The 14,783-nt window shown below is 42.7% G+C and overlaps 1 protein-coding gene across 1 annotated transcript; it reads right to left on the reverse strand.

The window, feature by feature from the left end:
• Positions 1 to 8,795: 8,795 nt before the first annotated feature.
• LOC114474943 (putative gustatory receptor clone PTE03) lies at positions 8,796 to 9,734 on the reverse strand. The gene has a single exon (XM_028465565.1). It carries the CDS (start codon positions 9,732 to 9,734, stop codon positions 8,796 to 8,798), a length of 939 nt encoding a protein of 312 aa, XP_028321366.1.
• Positions 9,735 to 14,783: the final 5,049 nt, after the last annotated feature.

Genomic DNA, 14,783 nt, shown 5'->3' on the forward strand with positions numbered 1-14,783 from the left:
GTTTCCTTCAGGAATCAATCACCTAAATGTTACTTTTTACAATTATCGCCACCAAACCTGGAAATACAGCTGATTTGTCAAAAATATTATCTTGTATAAAAGAAAATAAATATGTATGATACCAGGTTTTAGCTTCCACCTATTGTCCCTGGACAGGTAGATAGTCCAATAAAATGAGAAAAGAATAATAGAACAGAAATATTAAGGAAGCCCTTTAGACAAAAATATATACAAGCTTTATTATCCCTGCCTCACAAAAACTTAAACAAATCCCCCATTATTTATCAGTCTGAAATGTACTTGCCCTTTGAAAATAAAAATCATGGTTTGAAGAAACACCAAAAAGGCGTGAGCCTTTATAAAAACAAAAAAATGACCCATGAGACCCAGGGTGGGACAACTGACTGGGACGAACAACTTTCAAGTGTAGAAAACATTATTTGATGTATTTTTGTTGGTTTAATACAGATAAATGTCAATTCATTGTAACATTTTAATCCATGTTTAAAATTAATTAATATATTACACACACACATATACGGGTATAGGACATTATTCAGAATTTTCTCTCACATACACGTGAAATTGTCTTGTAAACACGAGTAAAATGCTCTCACACAACTATTCAATTATTATTTATTAATATCGCTCTAATTACAACAAGTCATCTCAAAGCTCTCACAAAATACAAAATTGTTTAGATTAAAACCAACAAAATTCCACATCACCAAGCTTCCGCCACAGTGAGGAGAAAAAAACTGACATTTAACTGGAAGAAATCTCCAGCAGAACCAGGCTCAGAGGTGGCAGCCATCTGCGTCGACTGGTTGGGGTTATTGGACAGAAAGAGGAGAACAGAACCGGATTGAGATGGAACATCAAAGTGTCCCAGACTTGTTGAGCCGCGAACCACAGATCAGAAACTGCAAACTCCAGTGCCAACACACACAAACAGAAAAAAGAGACAGAAGGACAATGAGAAAGCACAGACTTCAGAAAAACATGATATAGTGTTGAAGTATGTGCAGATGTGATTAGGGTTGGTGTTTACTATGCAATTTCATTTGTTGGTGTTCTTCAGTTTGTCAGTTGGTAGTATTTTTAGGTTTTAGGGCTTCATCTCTTGTGGTTACTTTTGCGTTTTTATACGATATACGCTTTTTTGAACAAGTAGGTTTTTAGTTTAGCCTTAAAGGTGGAGAGAGTAGCGGTCTCCCATACTGAGACTTCAGAATCAGAATCAGAATCAGAATCAGAAATGTTTTATTTGCCATGTACAGTTTTGAGGACAGTACAAGGAATTTGACTTGGTGGTTGGTGCACAAAACAAGCAACAAAAAGAAATAAAAGAAATAAAAACAACACAACAAAGAACAACCCAGCAACAATAATAATAATAATAATGATAAATATAAAGGATGAGGGATAAATAAAGGATAGATAGAGAATAAAGGATAAATAGGATAAATATAAATATATATATACAGTGCAGCAGGTATCAAGCTGGTGGAGGTGGTGATCGGGTGGGGTGGGGGGGGTGGGGGGGTTCAGTGGGTGACTTGGGGTGTGTTCATGTGGATGGTGGCAGAGGGAAAGAAGCTGTTTTTGTGTCTGGAGGTTCTGGTCCTGATGGACCGAAACCTCCTACCAGAAGGGAGAGATTGAAACAGTTTATGACCGGGGTGGGAGGGGTCGGCCACAATCTTTCCTGCACGCCTCAAAATCCTGGAGGCGTACAGGTCCTGGAGGGAGGGCAGATTGCAGCCGATGACCTTCTCTGCAGAGTGGATGATACGCTGCAGTCTGGCCTTGTCCTTGGCCGTAGCTGCAGCGTACCAGATGGTGATGGAGGAGCAGAGGATGGACTGGATGATGGAGCTGTAGAAGTTCACCATCATCTTTGTTGGCAGACTGAACTTCTTCAGCTGCCGCAGAAAGTACATCCTCTGATGTTCAGCTCCCACTTGAGGTCCTGAGTGATGATGGTCCCCAGGAAGCAGAAGTACTCTACAGAGCTCACTGTAGAGTCTCCCAGGGTGAGGGGGGTGAGGGGGGCTGGGTTCTTCCTGAAGTCTGCTATCATCTCCACTGTCTTTAAAGCATTGAGCTCCAGGTTGTTCTGGCTGCACCAGGACACCAGCCGGTCTGTCTCCCACCTGTAGTCGGACTCGTCTCCATCAGCGATGAGACCGATGATGGTCGTGTCGTCTGCAAACTTCAGGAGTTTGACCGACTGGTGAGAGGAGGTGCAGCTGTTGGTGTACAGGGAGAAGAGCAGAGGAGAAAGAACACAGCCCTGAGGAGATCCAGTGCTGATGGTCCGGGGAGCAGAGATGGTTTTTCCCAGCTTCACGTGCTGCTTCCTGTCAGACAGGAAGTCTGTGATCCACCTGCAGGTGGAGTCTGGCACGTTCAGCTGGGAAAGCTTGTCCTGAAGGAGAGCTGGGATTATTGTATTAAAAGCAGAGCTGAAGTCCACAAACAGGATCCTGGCGTAGGAGCCTGGGGAGTCCAGGTGCTGGAGGATGAAGTGGAGAGCCAGGTTTACAGCATCGTCTACTGACCTGTTGGATCTATAGGCAAACTGCAGGGGGTCCAGGTGGGGGTCGGTGATGTCCTTGATGTGGGAGAGCATGAGGCGTTCAAAGGACTTCATGACCACAGATGTCAGAGCGATGGGTCTGTAGTCATTAAGTCCTGTGATCCTCAGCTTTTTAGGGACAGGAACGATGGTGGAGGCCTTAAAACAGGCTGGTACGGTGCATGTCTCCAGTGAGGTGTTAAAAATGTCTGTGAACACTGGAGACAGCTGATCAGCACAGTGCTTTAAGGTGGAAGGAGAGACATAGTCCGGTCCACAAGCCTTACGGGGGTTTTGTCTCCTGAAAAGTCTATTCACATCTCTCTCTTTGATGGAGAAAGGTGTCTCTGTAGGAGGGGGGGAGGAGGGGGGGAAGATAGGGGAGAGAGCCTCTGTAGGCAGCTGGGGTGAAACTGTAGCTTTGATGTGGGGGGTGAAGGTGTTGGAGTGAGGCTGGTCAGAGGTGTGAGGAGGGTTGGAGTCAGGTCTGTCCCATTGTCTGTCAAATCTACAATAGAACTCATTCAGACTGTTGGCCAGGCAGAAGGTCGTTAGCAGCAGCAGGGGCTCTGGGCTTGTAGTTTGTAATTTGCCTGAGCCCTCTCCAGACAGAAGCCGAGTCATTTGCAGAGAACTGATATTGTAGCTTCTCTGAGTACAAACGTTTGGCTTTTCTCACCTCCTTTTCAAACGTGTACTTCGACTCTCTGTACCTGGCTCTGTCTCCACTCCTGAAAGCGACCTCTTTGTCTGCCCTCAGCCCTCTGAGCTTAGCTGTGAACCAGGGTTTGTCATTGTTATAACTCACCCTGGTCTTTGATGGAATGCAGCTGTCCTCACAGAAGCTGATGTAGGACGTCACAGCGTCTGTAAACTCATCCAGAGAACTGTTCGCAGACCTGAAAACATCCCAGTCAGTCCAGTCCAAACACTCCTGGAGTTTCTCCACTGCTTCACTGGTCCATTGTTTAGATTCCTTCACCACAGGTTTACAGAGCTTCAGCCTCTGTCTGTATGAAGGAATCAGATGGACCATCAAATGGTCCGATTGACCCAGTGCAGCACGGGAAACGGCGTGATAAGCACTGCTTAGTGTGGTGTAACAGTGATCCAGTGTCTTCTCCTCTCTGGTCGGACATTTAATTAATTGTCTATATTTGGGGAGCTGGTGTGAGAGGTCCCCTTTATTAAAGTCACCAAGCACAATGATAAAAGAGTCCGGGTAGGTCCGCTCCATGCACAGGATCTGGTCGGCGAGTGTGCGCTGTGCCTCGCGCACATCAGCTGATGGTGGGATGTACACGCCAACCAGGATGAATGAAGCGAACTCACGGGGAGAATAGAAGGGTTTGCTGTTGATAATAAAGGATTCCAGGTGAGGAGAGCAGTGCTGGAGGATCACTGTCACGTCGTTACACCAGTTACTGTTCACATAAAAGCAGATTCCTCCACCTTTCTTCTTCCCGGTGAGCTCCGCGTCTCGGTCCGCTCTGTGAAGTTGGAAGCCGGCCAGCTGCAGCGCAGAGTCCGGTACCGCTCCACACAGCCACGTTTCCGTGAAGCACAGAACAGAAGATGAGGAGAAGTCTCTGTTTCTACCCAACAGCAGCTGGAGTTCGTCCACTTTGTTACACAGTGAGCGCACGTTAGAGAGGAATATCCCCGGTAACGGTGTGCGCCGGCCGCGCTGGCGGAGGCGCACAAGCGCACCAGCTCTTTTTCCTCTCCTCCGGCGCTTCACTGCGTGAGCAAAGGTGAGCGCACCTTTGAGTAAAATGTCCAGTAAATCCACAGAGGAAGCGATGAAAGTGGGAAATAAATCTCTCGGGGTTGTTGCCCTGACATTCAAGAGCTCTTCTCTTGAATAAGAGAAGCCAGTTGCGGATTTTACAACAAAAACAAGACAAAAAAGTGCGCACCAACACACCACAGCAGCCATCCGCGGCGCCATCTTGCATTAGACTTGGAGATGTTTCCAAAGGTGAGGAGCCTAGTAACCTAACTCTCTGCTGCTCTCCCAAGACGGTAGCAACCGATCACTGAAAATTACGAACACAACACTATCACTAAGGGTGCTTTCACACATATAGTCCGGTGGACTATATGTGTGTACGGTTCAGGTGGTGAATCTGACCTTGTGAACAGTATGAGGAAGAGGGACAAGTAAAATAAATGAATGATGTGGGAGTAATACGGAAGGGAGTGAGGAAATGTGTGTGATGTGTTTGTTTGTGTGCTGACAAAGCAGCTCTGAAGATAGATGGATATGTGTGTGTGCTGCCTGATAGAGCACTGGGTTGTGAGTGTGTTTGTGTGTGCGCGTGCCTGTTGCTACGATGACTGTGTGTGTGAGTTGCTCTGTTCCTCGGACAAAGGTCTTCTCTTTCTTTTTTTGCTGCCTCCTCCATTGATATAAGTTTGAGAAAAGTGAATTTGTAGACAACCGTGTGCAGCCACGCGGCTGGTCATAATCTAGCATTAGTTTGTATTGGGCTGTCGTAAAGCAGTACGTCTTGCCACCGGCAAGATGTAATTTCTTCTCCTGGTCCAGGAAGGCAACTCTTCCAACCTCCTGCAAAGTACTATTTCTGTTAATGATGCAAGCTTGAGTATACTTTAGACCAGGGGTGCACAATACGTCGATCTTGATCTACCGATCGATCACAATCTACCGATCAATCGCAATCTACTTGTCGATCATGCACATGGGCTGCAAGACCTCATAAATGAATGGGAATGGTACAATCACGTTTACCAGAAATGAAACCTAGGTCTCCTGGCTAGGTGTGCTGGGCCCCATGGACGCCGTGCGGGTGGTGTCCCGGGGGGTGGTCTTTGGGTTGGGCGTATTTAGCAATAACTAAGGCCCATCGTGCAGGTGGCATTGATAAATAGTGATTTGAGAGGCTCGGCTCTGGCTTGGGGTCCGGTCCCTGCTGGCCCTGGACCCGCCAGCTGCTTGTTCGGAGTGGCTCTGGTCATTTGCTGGAGTCTCTGATGGGGGCTCTCTGGGCCCTCCCCTTGGGGGGTTGGGTACAGCGGGGAGGATGTTTGCGGGGGGCCTTGGGGTTGGGGTTTGGGATTTTTGGCAGGGTGCGCTGGGTCCTCTGCTCTTTGGTGCGTTCTCAGGTGTGTATTTGGGGGGCGGTGGCTGCCTCTCAGTTTGGGATCTTGGGGGCGTTTGGGGGGCTTGAGTCTCTCCTTCCTGTTCCCTCCCCCCTTGCCTAGGTGTAACACTGCCCTTTCTTTTTATATCCTCCTAAAATTACTCTTCCATAGGGAGGGCTGGTGATGGTCACAATTATGCAATAAAATAAATTGCTGTCTTAAAAAGATTGCATTTCTTGTAGTGTTGACAACATGTGCAAACCGGAAAAAAACAAAAAAAAACAAAAAAAGAAATGAAACCTAACAATTCAGTTTTTGACCTCAGTTTAAGATTAGGGCTTTCGCCTTTAATTGGCCATGTAATGTTTGTACATTAATGGAATTTGTCCTCTGCATTTAACCCATCCCTGAGGAGCAGTGGGCAGCCATTTTGCGACACCTGTTCGGGGTTAAGGGACTTGCTCAACATCCCACAGTGGCCCAGGTGAGGCTTGAACCGGCAACCCTGCGATTACAAGCCCAGCGTCCTTAACCACTAGGCCACCACTCCTTTGACAGGGTGCTAGCACACGAATCTGTTCATTTACACCCTTGCGACCCCCGAAATAACGATGACAGAGATTGACAACCCCTACTATCCCAGGTGGTGATTGAAAACATTAAAAAATGTGCACTGCACACTGGACTCATGCACTTAATACCTCAAACAGCAGCACAACAGAAGAACAACATGACTTTCATGAAGTTATTTACGGGTTATCAGAACAATTAGTCAAGGTAGGTTAATAGCCACAAACCAGGCACAGGCTGGTGTCTCTTTGCCAGCGAGTTGAGGGTAACACAAGATGGGGCTCAGAGTGGGGGGCCCGCGTATTCCCATGGATACCGGCGCATCTTCCACGAGGGCCCGCGGCAAATCTGTTGCTTGACAGGGCATGCCGAGTGCCTGAGGGGTCGCAGCAGCCCCGTGTCAGGGACTGAAGCCGTTTGCAGGGGGAGAGGGTGGGACCCGGACCCCTCCGGAGGAAGCAGGTCGGCCCTCGAGTCCCCTCGGTGAGGAGAGGGGGACCGCCGAGCCACCAAGGTTGTGTGTTTGCAGCGGTACTTCTCCAGTCTCCTCTGTTGCCCTCTCTACTGGCCTTTCTGGTTTGTCTTTGGTCCGTATTCCTATTGACCAACGCTTTATTTTCAAAATATTGTCTCAAGCTAATTACAGTGTGTTTGTGAGCTAATACTGCCTCACACACCCGTGTGTGTCTGTGGTGCAGGTAAGTGATGTGCAAATGTGAGTGTCGTAAATCTGTTATCGCCTCCTGAGGAGCATTCTTGTGACCCCAAATTGGTGGTTCGCGACCCTCCAGGGGGTCGGGACCCCTGAAATGGTAACCACTGTTTCAAAGAACAAAGTCAGCTACAAATACTGAAACACTCTGTGTACTACTAAATGTGCTTTTTTTGTGGGTCTTTGATGATGTGAGCACCTGTGTTTGGTGCTTTGCATTTTCAAAAAAAATTTCGTATTTGTAATATTTAAATAGATTTTAATCAAACTCAGTTATTAAGTGTTACTGTTTCAATATTTTTTAAATGCAAGTTAACAGTTTTAAATGCAAGTTAAAGGCTCTTTTTCTGCGTATAGGTTAAGAGGGAGATTTTTTATGTTTTTTCTGCTAATTTTAAATGTTTTCACTGCTGATTTAATGTCTGTATTTTATTTCATCTGTTGCATCATTTCTGATGCACTTTTTAATCTTGTAAAGCACATTGAATTGCCTTGTGTATGAAATGTGCTATACAAACACATTAGCCTTGCTTTAATATTATACAAATATTGAATATCATTTATTAATTGTGATAGTAATATTAACATAATAATACTATATGTAATAGTGTAAATATTAGAGATGTCCCGAAACAACTTTCTCACTTCCGTTATGATACCGATATTGCAGCCTCGCATATCGGCCGATACCAATATTGATCCGATACAATATCAGCACGAATCACACATACTTTAATACTTATTTTGAAGTGTGGAATGTTGGATAAGGCTTGATCAAGTGATGTTACTCAAACAGAGAACAAAAGTCAGCAACAGTAGGTTACTTTGTTGGAGTGTAAACCACAATCACCTATAGATAGAAGTACTGGAGCGGAATTTTTATTCGGAGAGTGAATATCGGTGATTTTAGATGTCTGACAAAATCCGATATTCATTTTCTTGCTGATATTGAACCGTTTTCCAATATCAATATTGGATCGGGACACTTCTATTAATATTACTTTATCTTTCTTATCCAATTATTTACAATTATAACACCCCCCAACACAGTAGATTGTGAAGAGCTGTAGCTCGCAAGCCAAAAAAGTGTGTGCACCCCTACTTTAGACAGTTTATGTGCCTCAGCGGTGAGATGACTGTGTGATTGAACAAGCACTTTAACAGTAAAAAAGACATTGCCACTGTATCTCGTTTTTCAACTCATCATTTATTGCTGTGATAGTGAGTGAAAATAATAATGTAAAAAAAAAAAATGTGTTCAATCAAATTAAAGCCAAAACCCTCAGAAACAAAAAACATCTGATGAATGTTGCCATTTAGTCAGTACACAGCTGGTTTTACCTGTTTAAAACCTGTACAGCAGCATTGAGCATGACCTCATCCTTACTAAACGCTTACCAGTTTTGATTTTGGATTAAATTAATGAATCCAACTGTTGCTTTTGTTCATTTTTGATTCTGGTACAAAAAAATAAAATAATAATAATAATAATAATAATAATAATAATAATAATAATAATAATAATAATAATAATAATAATAGCCTATACCCTATAGGAAACCTGATACATCATCCACTTTTACATTTGCACTATCATACAAAAAATTCAGATTCTTAGAGTAACTCATGATGAAATTTCACACAACGTAAGATATAAGACAAATTCATGCAATATTTTCTGTAATACATGCGTGGCCAATGATTCTTGTCAGAAATTGAAACGAAATATAAGTTATACACACACACATACTGTATATAATGCACATATTACAGAGAAACAAATGGTTTTGCATATCGAAGAATGAGGCCAAAAGAGAAACCAGATCACTTTGTTGAACCTAATCTTTTTTTCAGGAATCGTACAATGTTCAGCCTCAGTTCTTGAACTTTCAATCCATAAATAATTGGGTCTAAAATAGGAGGGAATATAAGTACAGACACTCCCAAAATCTTTCTGAGAGAAGCAGGTGCGTTCTGAATGCGATGAGCAACAAGTGAAAACATTGTGAAAGTTTGTAATAATAAAAAAGTAACTAAATGTGTTCCACAAGTTTGAATGGCTTTATGCCAGGCGTCCACCTGATTGGTCTTGATACATGTGAACAATATCTGTGCATATGTGTAAATCACTACTATATTTGAACCCCCCAGACCCACAACTAATGTAAACAATCCATAGTAGTTGTTGACTGTAGTGTTGTTGCAGATTAGTTTCATTATAGATGGATTATTACAGTATAAATCCACAATATTGTTCCTGCAAATCTTGAAACCTGCCAACATCACAAAAAGGGAAAACATCATGGCAAAGCCAATAAACCAAATCCAAAAGATGAAATGTATTACTTTTTGTGGAGTCATGATGGCATTGTACCTCAGTGGAGCACATATAGCAATAAATCGGTCGTATGCCATAGCTGACAGTGTAAAGATGTTTGTACAACCATAAAAGTGAACGAAAAAAGCTTGAGTCAGGCATGCGTTATAGGTGATCAAGCGGTTCTGCGTCACAATGCTGATGAGAAACTGTGGAAAAAAAGCTATTAATGCTATTATGTCACCAATGAGCAGGTTGACCATCAGGACAAACATTGGTTTCTGTAAGTTTTTGCTAAAAGCAATAACTGCAATGATAAGCACATTACAAAAGATAGTGATGAGAAAGGTAAATAACCCAAAGATAAAGGCAGGATAAATGAGCATAGTTGATAAATCCAATGCTGCCAAAGATACAAAATCCAGTGAGGATTCGTTCGCTTTCATTATTTTGCTGTTCTTCTTTTGAAAATTAGGAAAGAGTTCATAGAAATCTCATCAGCAGCTGAAATAAATGCAGGATCTTCACCTCAGAGAGAATTTCTCACAGAGCTTTCTGATTCAAATGTTCCTGTTGTCTCTCTCTCTCAGTTCCTCTGCTGTCCTTTCCTCAGCCACCCAGCAATGTGACGACCAGTTTTGGGAGTGAGCCTTTATAAAAACAAAAAATGACCCATGAGACCCAGGGTGGGACTGACTGACTGGAACGAATGACTTTCGTGAGTAGAAGTTTTGTTCAGAAAAATATTATTTGAGGTATTTTTGCTGGTTTAATTCAGATAAATGTCAATTTATTCTATTAATCCATGTTTAGAATTAAATAATATATAACACACTTAACACTCACATGAACAACTAAAAAATGATCTGCTCAAATACACTAGTGAAACACAGACACTGATAAAAATAATAATAATGCGTTGAATTTTATATAGCGCTTCATCACAGACACTCAAAGTGCATTACAGAATGAATGCATTATTCTTTCACTTTACACTTAGTGGTGGTAAGCTACTACTGTAGCCACAGCTGCCCTGGGGCTGCCCTGGAGTGGAGGCAAGGCTGCCTTAGTGCGCCATCAGCCCCTCCAACCACCACCTTCATATAAGACAATGTGGATGAAGTGTCTTGCCCAAGGACACAATGACAGAATTTGCTATTAAAATATACGTGTCCGCCATGTTTTTCATTGCCTGTGGGTGGAACACGAACCCTCAGTGTCAAAAATTAACACCAAAGGGGTACCCCGTGTGTGGAACACTGACGCTAAGGGGTCCTGACCGATGGTCAATATGTGACGAGTTGAGAATGAGTGTGTGTTACTCTAACGTGTGATGCACTCGTGGCGCTCAGGCTTCTCAGCATTAGTGATAAGTCTCCACGAATCGATACTGCAAGTGCTGCTGCTCATGTCTGTGTAAAGGATCAGCCAATCACTTCACTGGCTCCGCCATATGTTCTTTGATTGACAGACCAAAGTCATTCTGCTGAAAAAGGCCATTATGAAATAAAAAGGCCATTATGAAAGAAAAAAGACCATTGTGGAAATAGATTTTTAAGAATAATAAAACATATTTCATAATAATATTACCTTATTTAACAATTTAATGACCATATTATATATTTGTCTGTTTTTTTATCAAAATGGTATGTATTTCAATATGTTGTTTTTATTTATTTAATTATGACTCTTTTGGGCTTCCATAGTGTTCCATAGCCATCTCACTACTCCAGTGCCAGATTATCTGTGTTCTTTCCTGACTAGTGAGCTTCTGTCCTTCCTATTGCTTTTTTGACTGTTTTTGACCCTGTTTTTGTACACATGGATTTTGCCTCAGCCTGCTCCATGTGTCCCTCTGCCTGATTCTGACTGACTGCCTGTGTCCTAAACCTGTGCTGGGTTAAACTCTCAAACTCTGATTATGGGTCTCACATTTCAGTCCTTTCCTGTCTGGCCCAGCTTTACAATAACAAGCTTTTGTGTTAATAGAGACCTGAATAATAATTAGTGCATTCCTCTCTCTGCCTGCTGTAACATGCAGTGGTAGTCAGAGGAGGACACATTAATGTCAGAAATATTGTTTATTTTACAGCCATACAACTTAAAAAAACAAAAACAAAAATGTACATGTAACATGTATAATATTTTTTTTCATGTTTCCTTCAGGAATCAATCACCTAAATGTTACTTTTTACAATTATCGCCACCAAACCTGGAAATACAGCTGATTTGTCAAAAATATTATCTTGTATAAAAGAAAAAAAATATGTATCATACCAGGTTTTAGCTTCCACCTATTGTCCCTGGACAGGTAGATAGTCCAATAAAATGAGAAAAGAATAATAGAACAGAAATGTTAAGGAAGCCCTTTAGACAAAAATATATACAAGCTTTATTATCCCTGCCTCACAAAAACTTAAACAAATCCCCCATTATTTATCAGTCTGAAATGTACCTGCCCTTTGAAAATAAAAATCATGGTTTGAAGAAACACCAAAAAGGCGTGAGCCTTTATAAAAACAAAAAAATGACCCATGAGACCCAGGGTGGGACAACTGACTGGGACGAACAACTTTCAAGTGTAGAAGTTTTTTTCAGAAAACATTATTGATGTATTTTTGTTGGTTTAATACAGAAAAATGTGAATTCATTGTAACATTTTAATCCATGATTAAAATTAATTAATATATTACACACACACATATACGGGTATAGGACATTATTCAGAATTTTCTCTCACATACACATGTGAAATTCTCTTGTAAACACGAGTAAAATGCTCTCACACAACTATTCAATTATTATTTATTAATATCGCTCTAATTACAACAAGTCATCTCAAAGCTCTCACAAAATATAAAATTGTTTAGATTAAACCCAACAAAATTCCACATCACCAAGCTTCCGCCACAGTGAGGAGAAAAAAACTGACATTTAACTGGAAGAAATCTCCAGCAGAACCAGGCTCAGAGGTGGCAGCCATCTGCGTCGACTGGTTGGGGTTATTGGACAGAAAGAGGAGAACAGAACAGGATTGAGATGGAACATCAAAGTGTCCCAGACTTGTTGAGCCGCGAACCACAGATCAGAAACTGCAAACTCCAGCGCCAACACACACAAACAGAAAAAAGAGACAGAAGGACAATGAGAAAGCACAGACTTCAGAAAAACATGATATAGTGTTGAAGTATGTGCAGATGTGATTAGGGTTGGTGTTTACTATGCAATTTCATTTGTTGGTGTTCTTCAGTTTGTCAGTTGGTAGTATTTTTAGGTTTTAGGGCTTCATCTCTTGTGGTTACGTTTGCGTTTTTATACGATATACGCTTTTTTGAACAAGTAGGTTTTTAGTTTAGCCTTAAAGGTGGAGAGAGTAGCGGTCTCCCATACTGAGACTTGGACATGTTTCCAAAGGTGAGGAGCCTAGTAACCTAACTCTCTGCTGCTCTCCCAAGACGGTAGCAACCGATCACTGAAAATTACGAACACAACACTATCACTAAGGGTGCTTTCACACATATAGTCCGGTGGACTATATGTGTGTACGGTTCAGGCGGTGAATCTGACCTTGTGAACAGTATGAGGAAGAGGGACAAGTAAAATAAATGAATGATGTGGGAGTAATACGGAAGGGAGTGAGGAAATGTGTGTGATGTGTTTCTTTGTGTGCTGACAAAGCAGCTCTGAAGATGGATGGATATGTGTGTGTGCTGCCTGATAGAGCACTGGGTTGTGAGTGTGTTTGTGTGTGCGCGTGCCTGTTGCTACGACGACTGTGTGTGTGAGTTGCTCTGTTCCTCGGACAAAGGTCTTCTCTTTCTTTTTTTGCTGCCTCCGCCATTGATATAAGTTTGAGAAAAGTGAATTTGTAGACAACCGTGTGCAGCCACGGGGCTGGTCATAATCTAGCATTAGTTTGTATTGGGCTGTCGTAAAGCAGTACGTTTTGCCACCGGGCCGGAGGCAGGGAAAGTTGCAAGTGCTGTTTTCTGGCCAGAGACAGCAGAGGTAGATGAAAGACCCCCAATCAATCCATTAACACTAGTATTACCCTCACAGGGACTACGAGAAGGATTTATTGAGGTGAAAAAGTTACTTAGGTCTGCTTTAAGACAGGCCTGGAGTTTTAACAAGCGATGACTTTTATCTGATTTCATTGCGAAAAAATGTTGTGCATCATCCGCATCCACAAGGTCAGCATACTGTGTCTTCTTCCTCTCATATGCCTCTTGGATGCCATTGTCCAATGGGATGTCAGCTCGACTGATAGAATCTGCTTCTTTAATTTCAACATCAGGACCATGTCAGGTCTCAATGTGGTTATGTAAGGCCCTATAAAATCTGTTTTATTTTTTCCAAATTCCGTTTTATTACAGGAAGGGGACAGCGGTGCTACTAATAAGTGGGCCCCGGAAACATTTCCCCATTAAAAAAATGTTCTTTGCCCCACGGTGATGGTGTTTCATGCCGTTTTTGTCCACTTTCGTTTAACCGTTTTCATTGGTCGATTCCGTGATTCTGTCCGTGATTCCGTTACCGCGGATTTTATAGGGCCTTAGTTGTCAGCGGGAAAACATTGCTGCTTGTCGAAATCTGCTCTTACTGACCAGTCTTTGCCTGGGGTCAGGACTAATTTTCTGTCCTGTTGTGGGCAGCTCTGGACAAATGGACAAATCGCCTCTGCTGGGAAATGGGCTTCTCATTTGCCATGAGCCTCATGGTCTTTGTGTGTTCAGCCAGCTTCCTCGGCACCTGATTGTGCCTCCATCTATATTGACCATGTGCCAAGGCCGTCTGGCAGCCACACAGGATGTGATGGAGATTTCTCGGGGTTCTGTTGCACAAGCTGTTCCGTTCCATTGTGTCAAGTTTGCTAGACTAGAAAGGGTGTAGGTGGCATGGGTTAAGAAATTGATTCTTGCCTGAGGCATCGTCTACAGGTCACTCCACCCCACTAACCTTGGTTTATGCCCTCTCATTTTGTCAACTGGCCTTGCTGGCAGTCCATTCTTGCCACCTCTGTTACCACCAGGTCCCATATCATGCATTTTCACTCATCTCCATTTGTTCTAAGAACCCCAAAAAAGTATTTGAGGTTTATTTTCCCAAACTCGCCTGTTTTCCAGAGTTTGAGCCCTCTGAAAAGTGACTTTCTGACCAATGAGCTGTTTGTTGCCTGTTTATGCATATTCATGAGTGGGCATCTATACACTTAGTTGCCTGCGAGGCTCTTGCATGACTGCTCTGAGGCAGATCAGTGATCACCAAAGCAATTTTCTTTTGCTATCCACACACTTTTGTTATTGTTAAAAACTGTTATTGTTAAAAACTGCACATTACGGTAAAACACATGGATATTTAAGCGACTATTGTGTGAGTCCGTCTCCACGCTGTGTGTGTTCATCCAGCAGCAGCAGCAGTCAGCAGCATCAAACACTCACCAGAGCTGCTAATTCACTTTCTCCTCCCCCTCCTCTTTATTAAATACAGGAATA

The sequence above is a fragment of the Gouania willdenowi genome, chromosome 13, assembly GCF_900634775.1.
Source record: "Gouania willdenowi chromosome 13, fGouWil2.1, whole genome shotgun sequence".
In the NCBI taxonomy this organism is placed as follows: Eukaryota; Metazoa; Chordata; class Actinopteri; order Blenniiformes; family Gobiesocidae; genus Gouania; species Gouania willdenowi.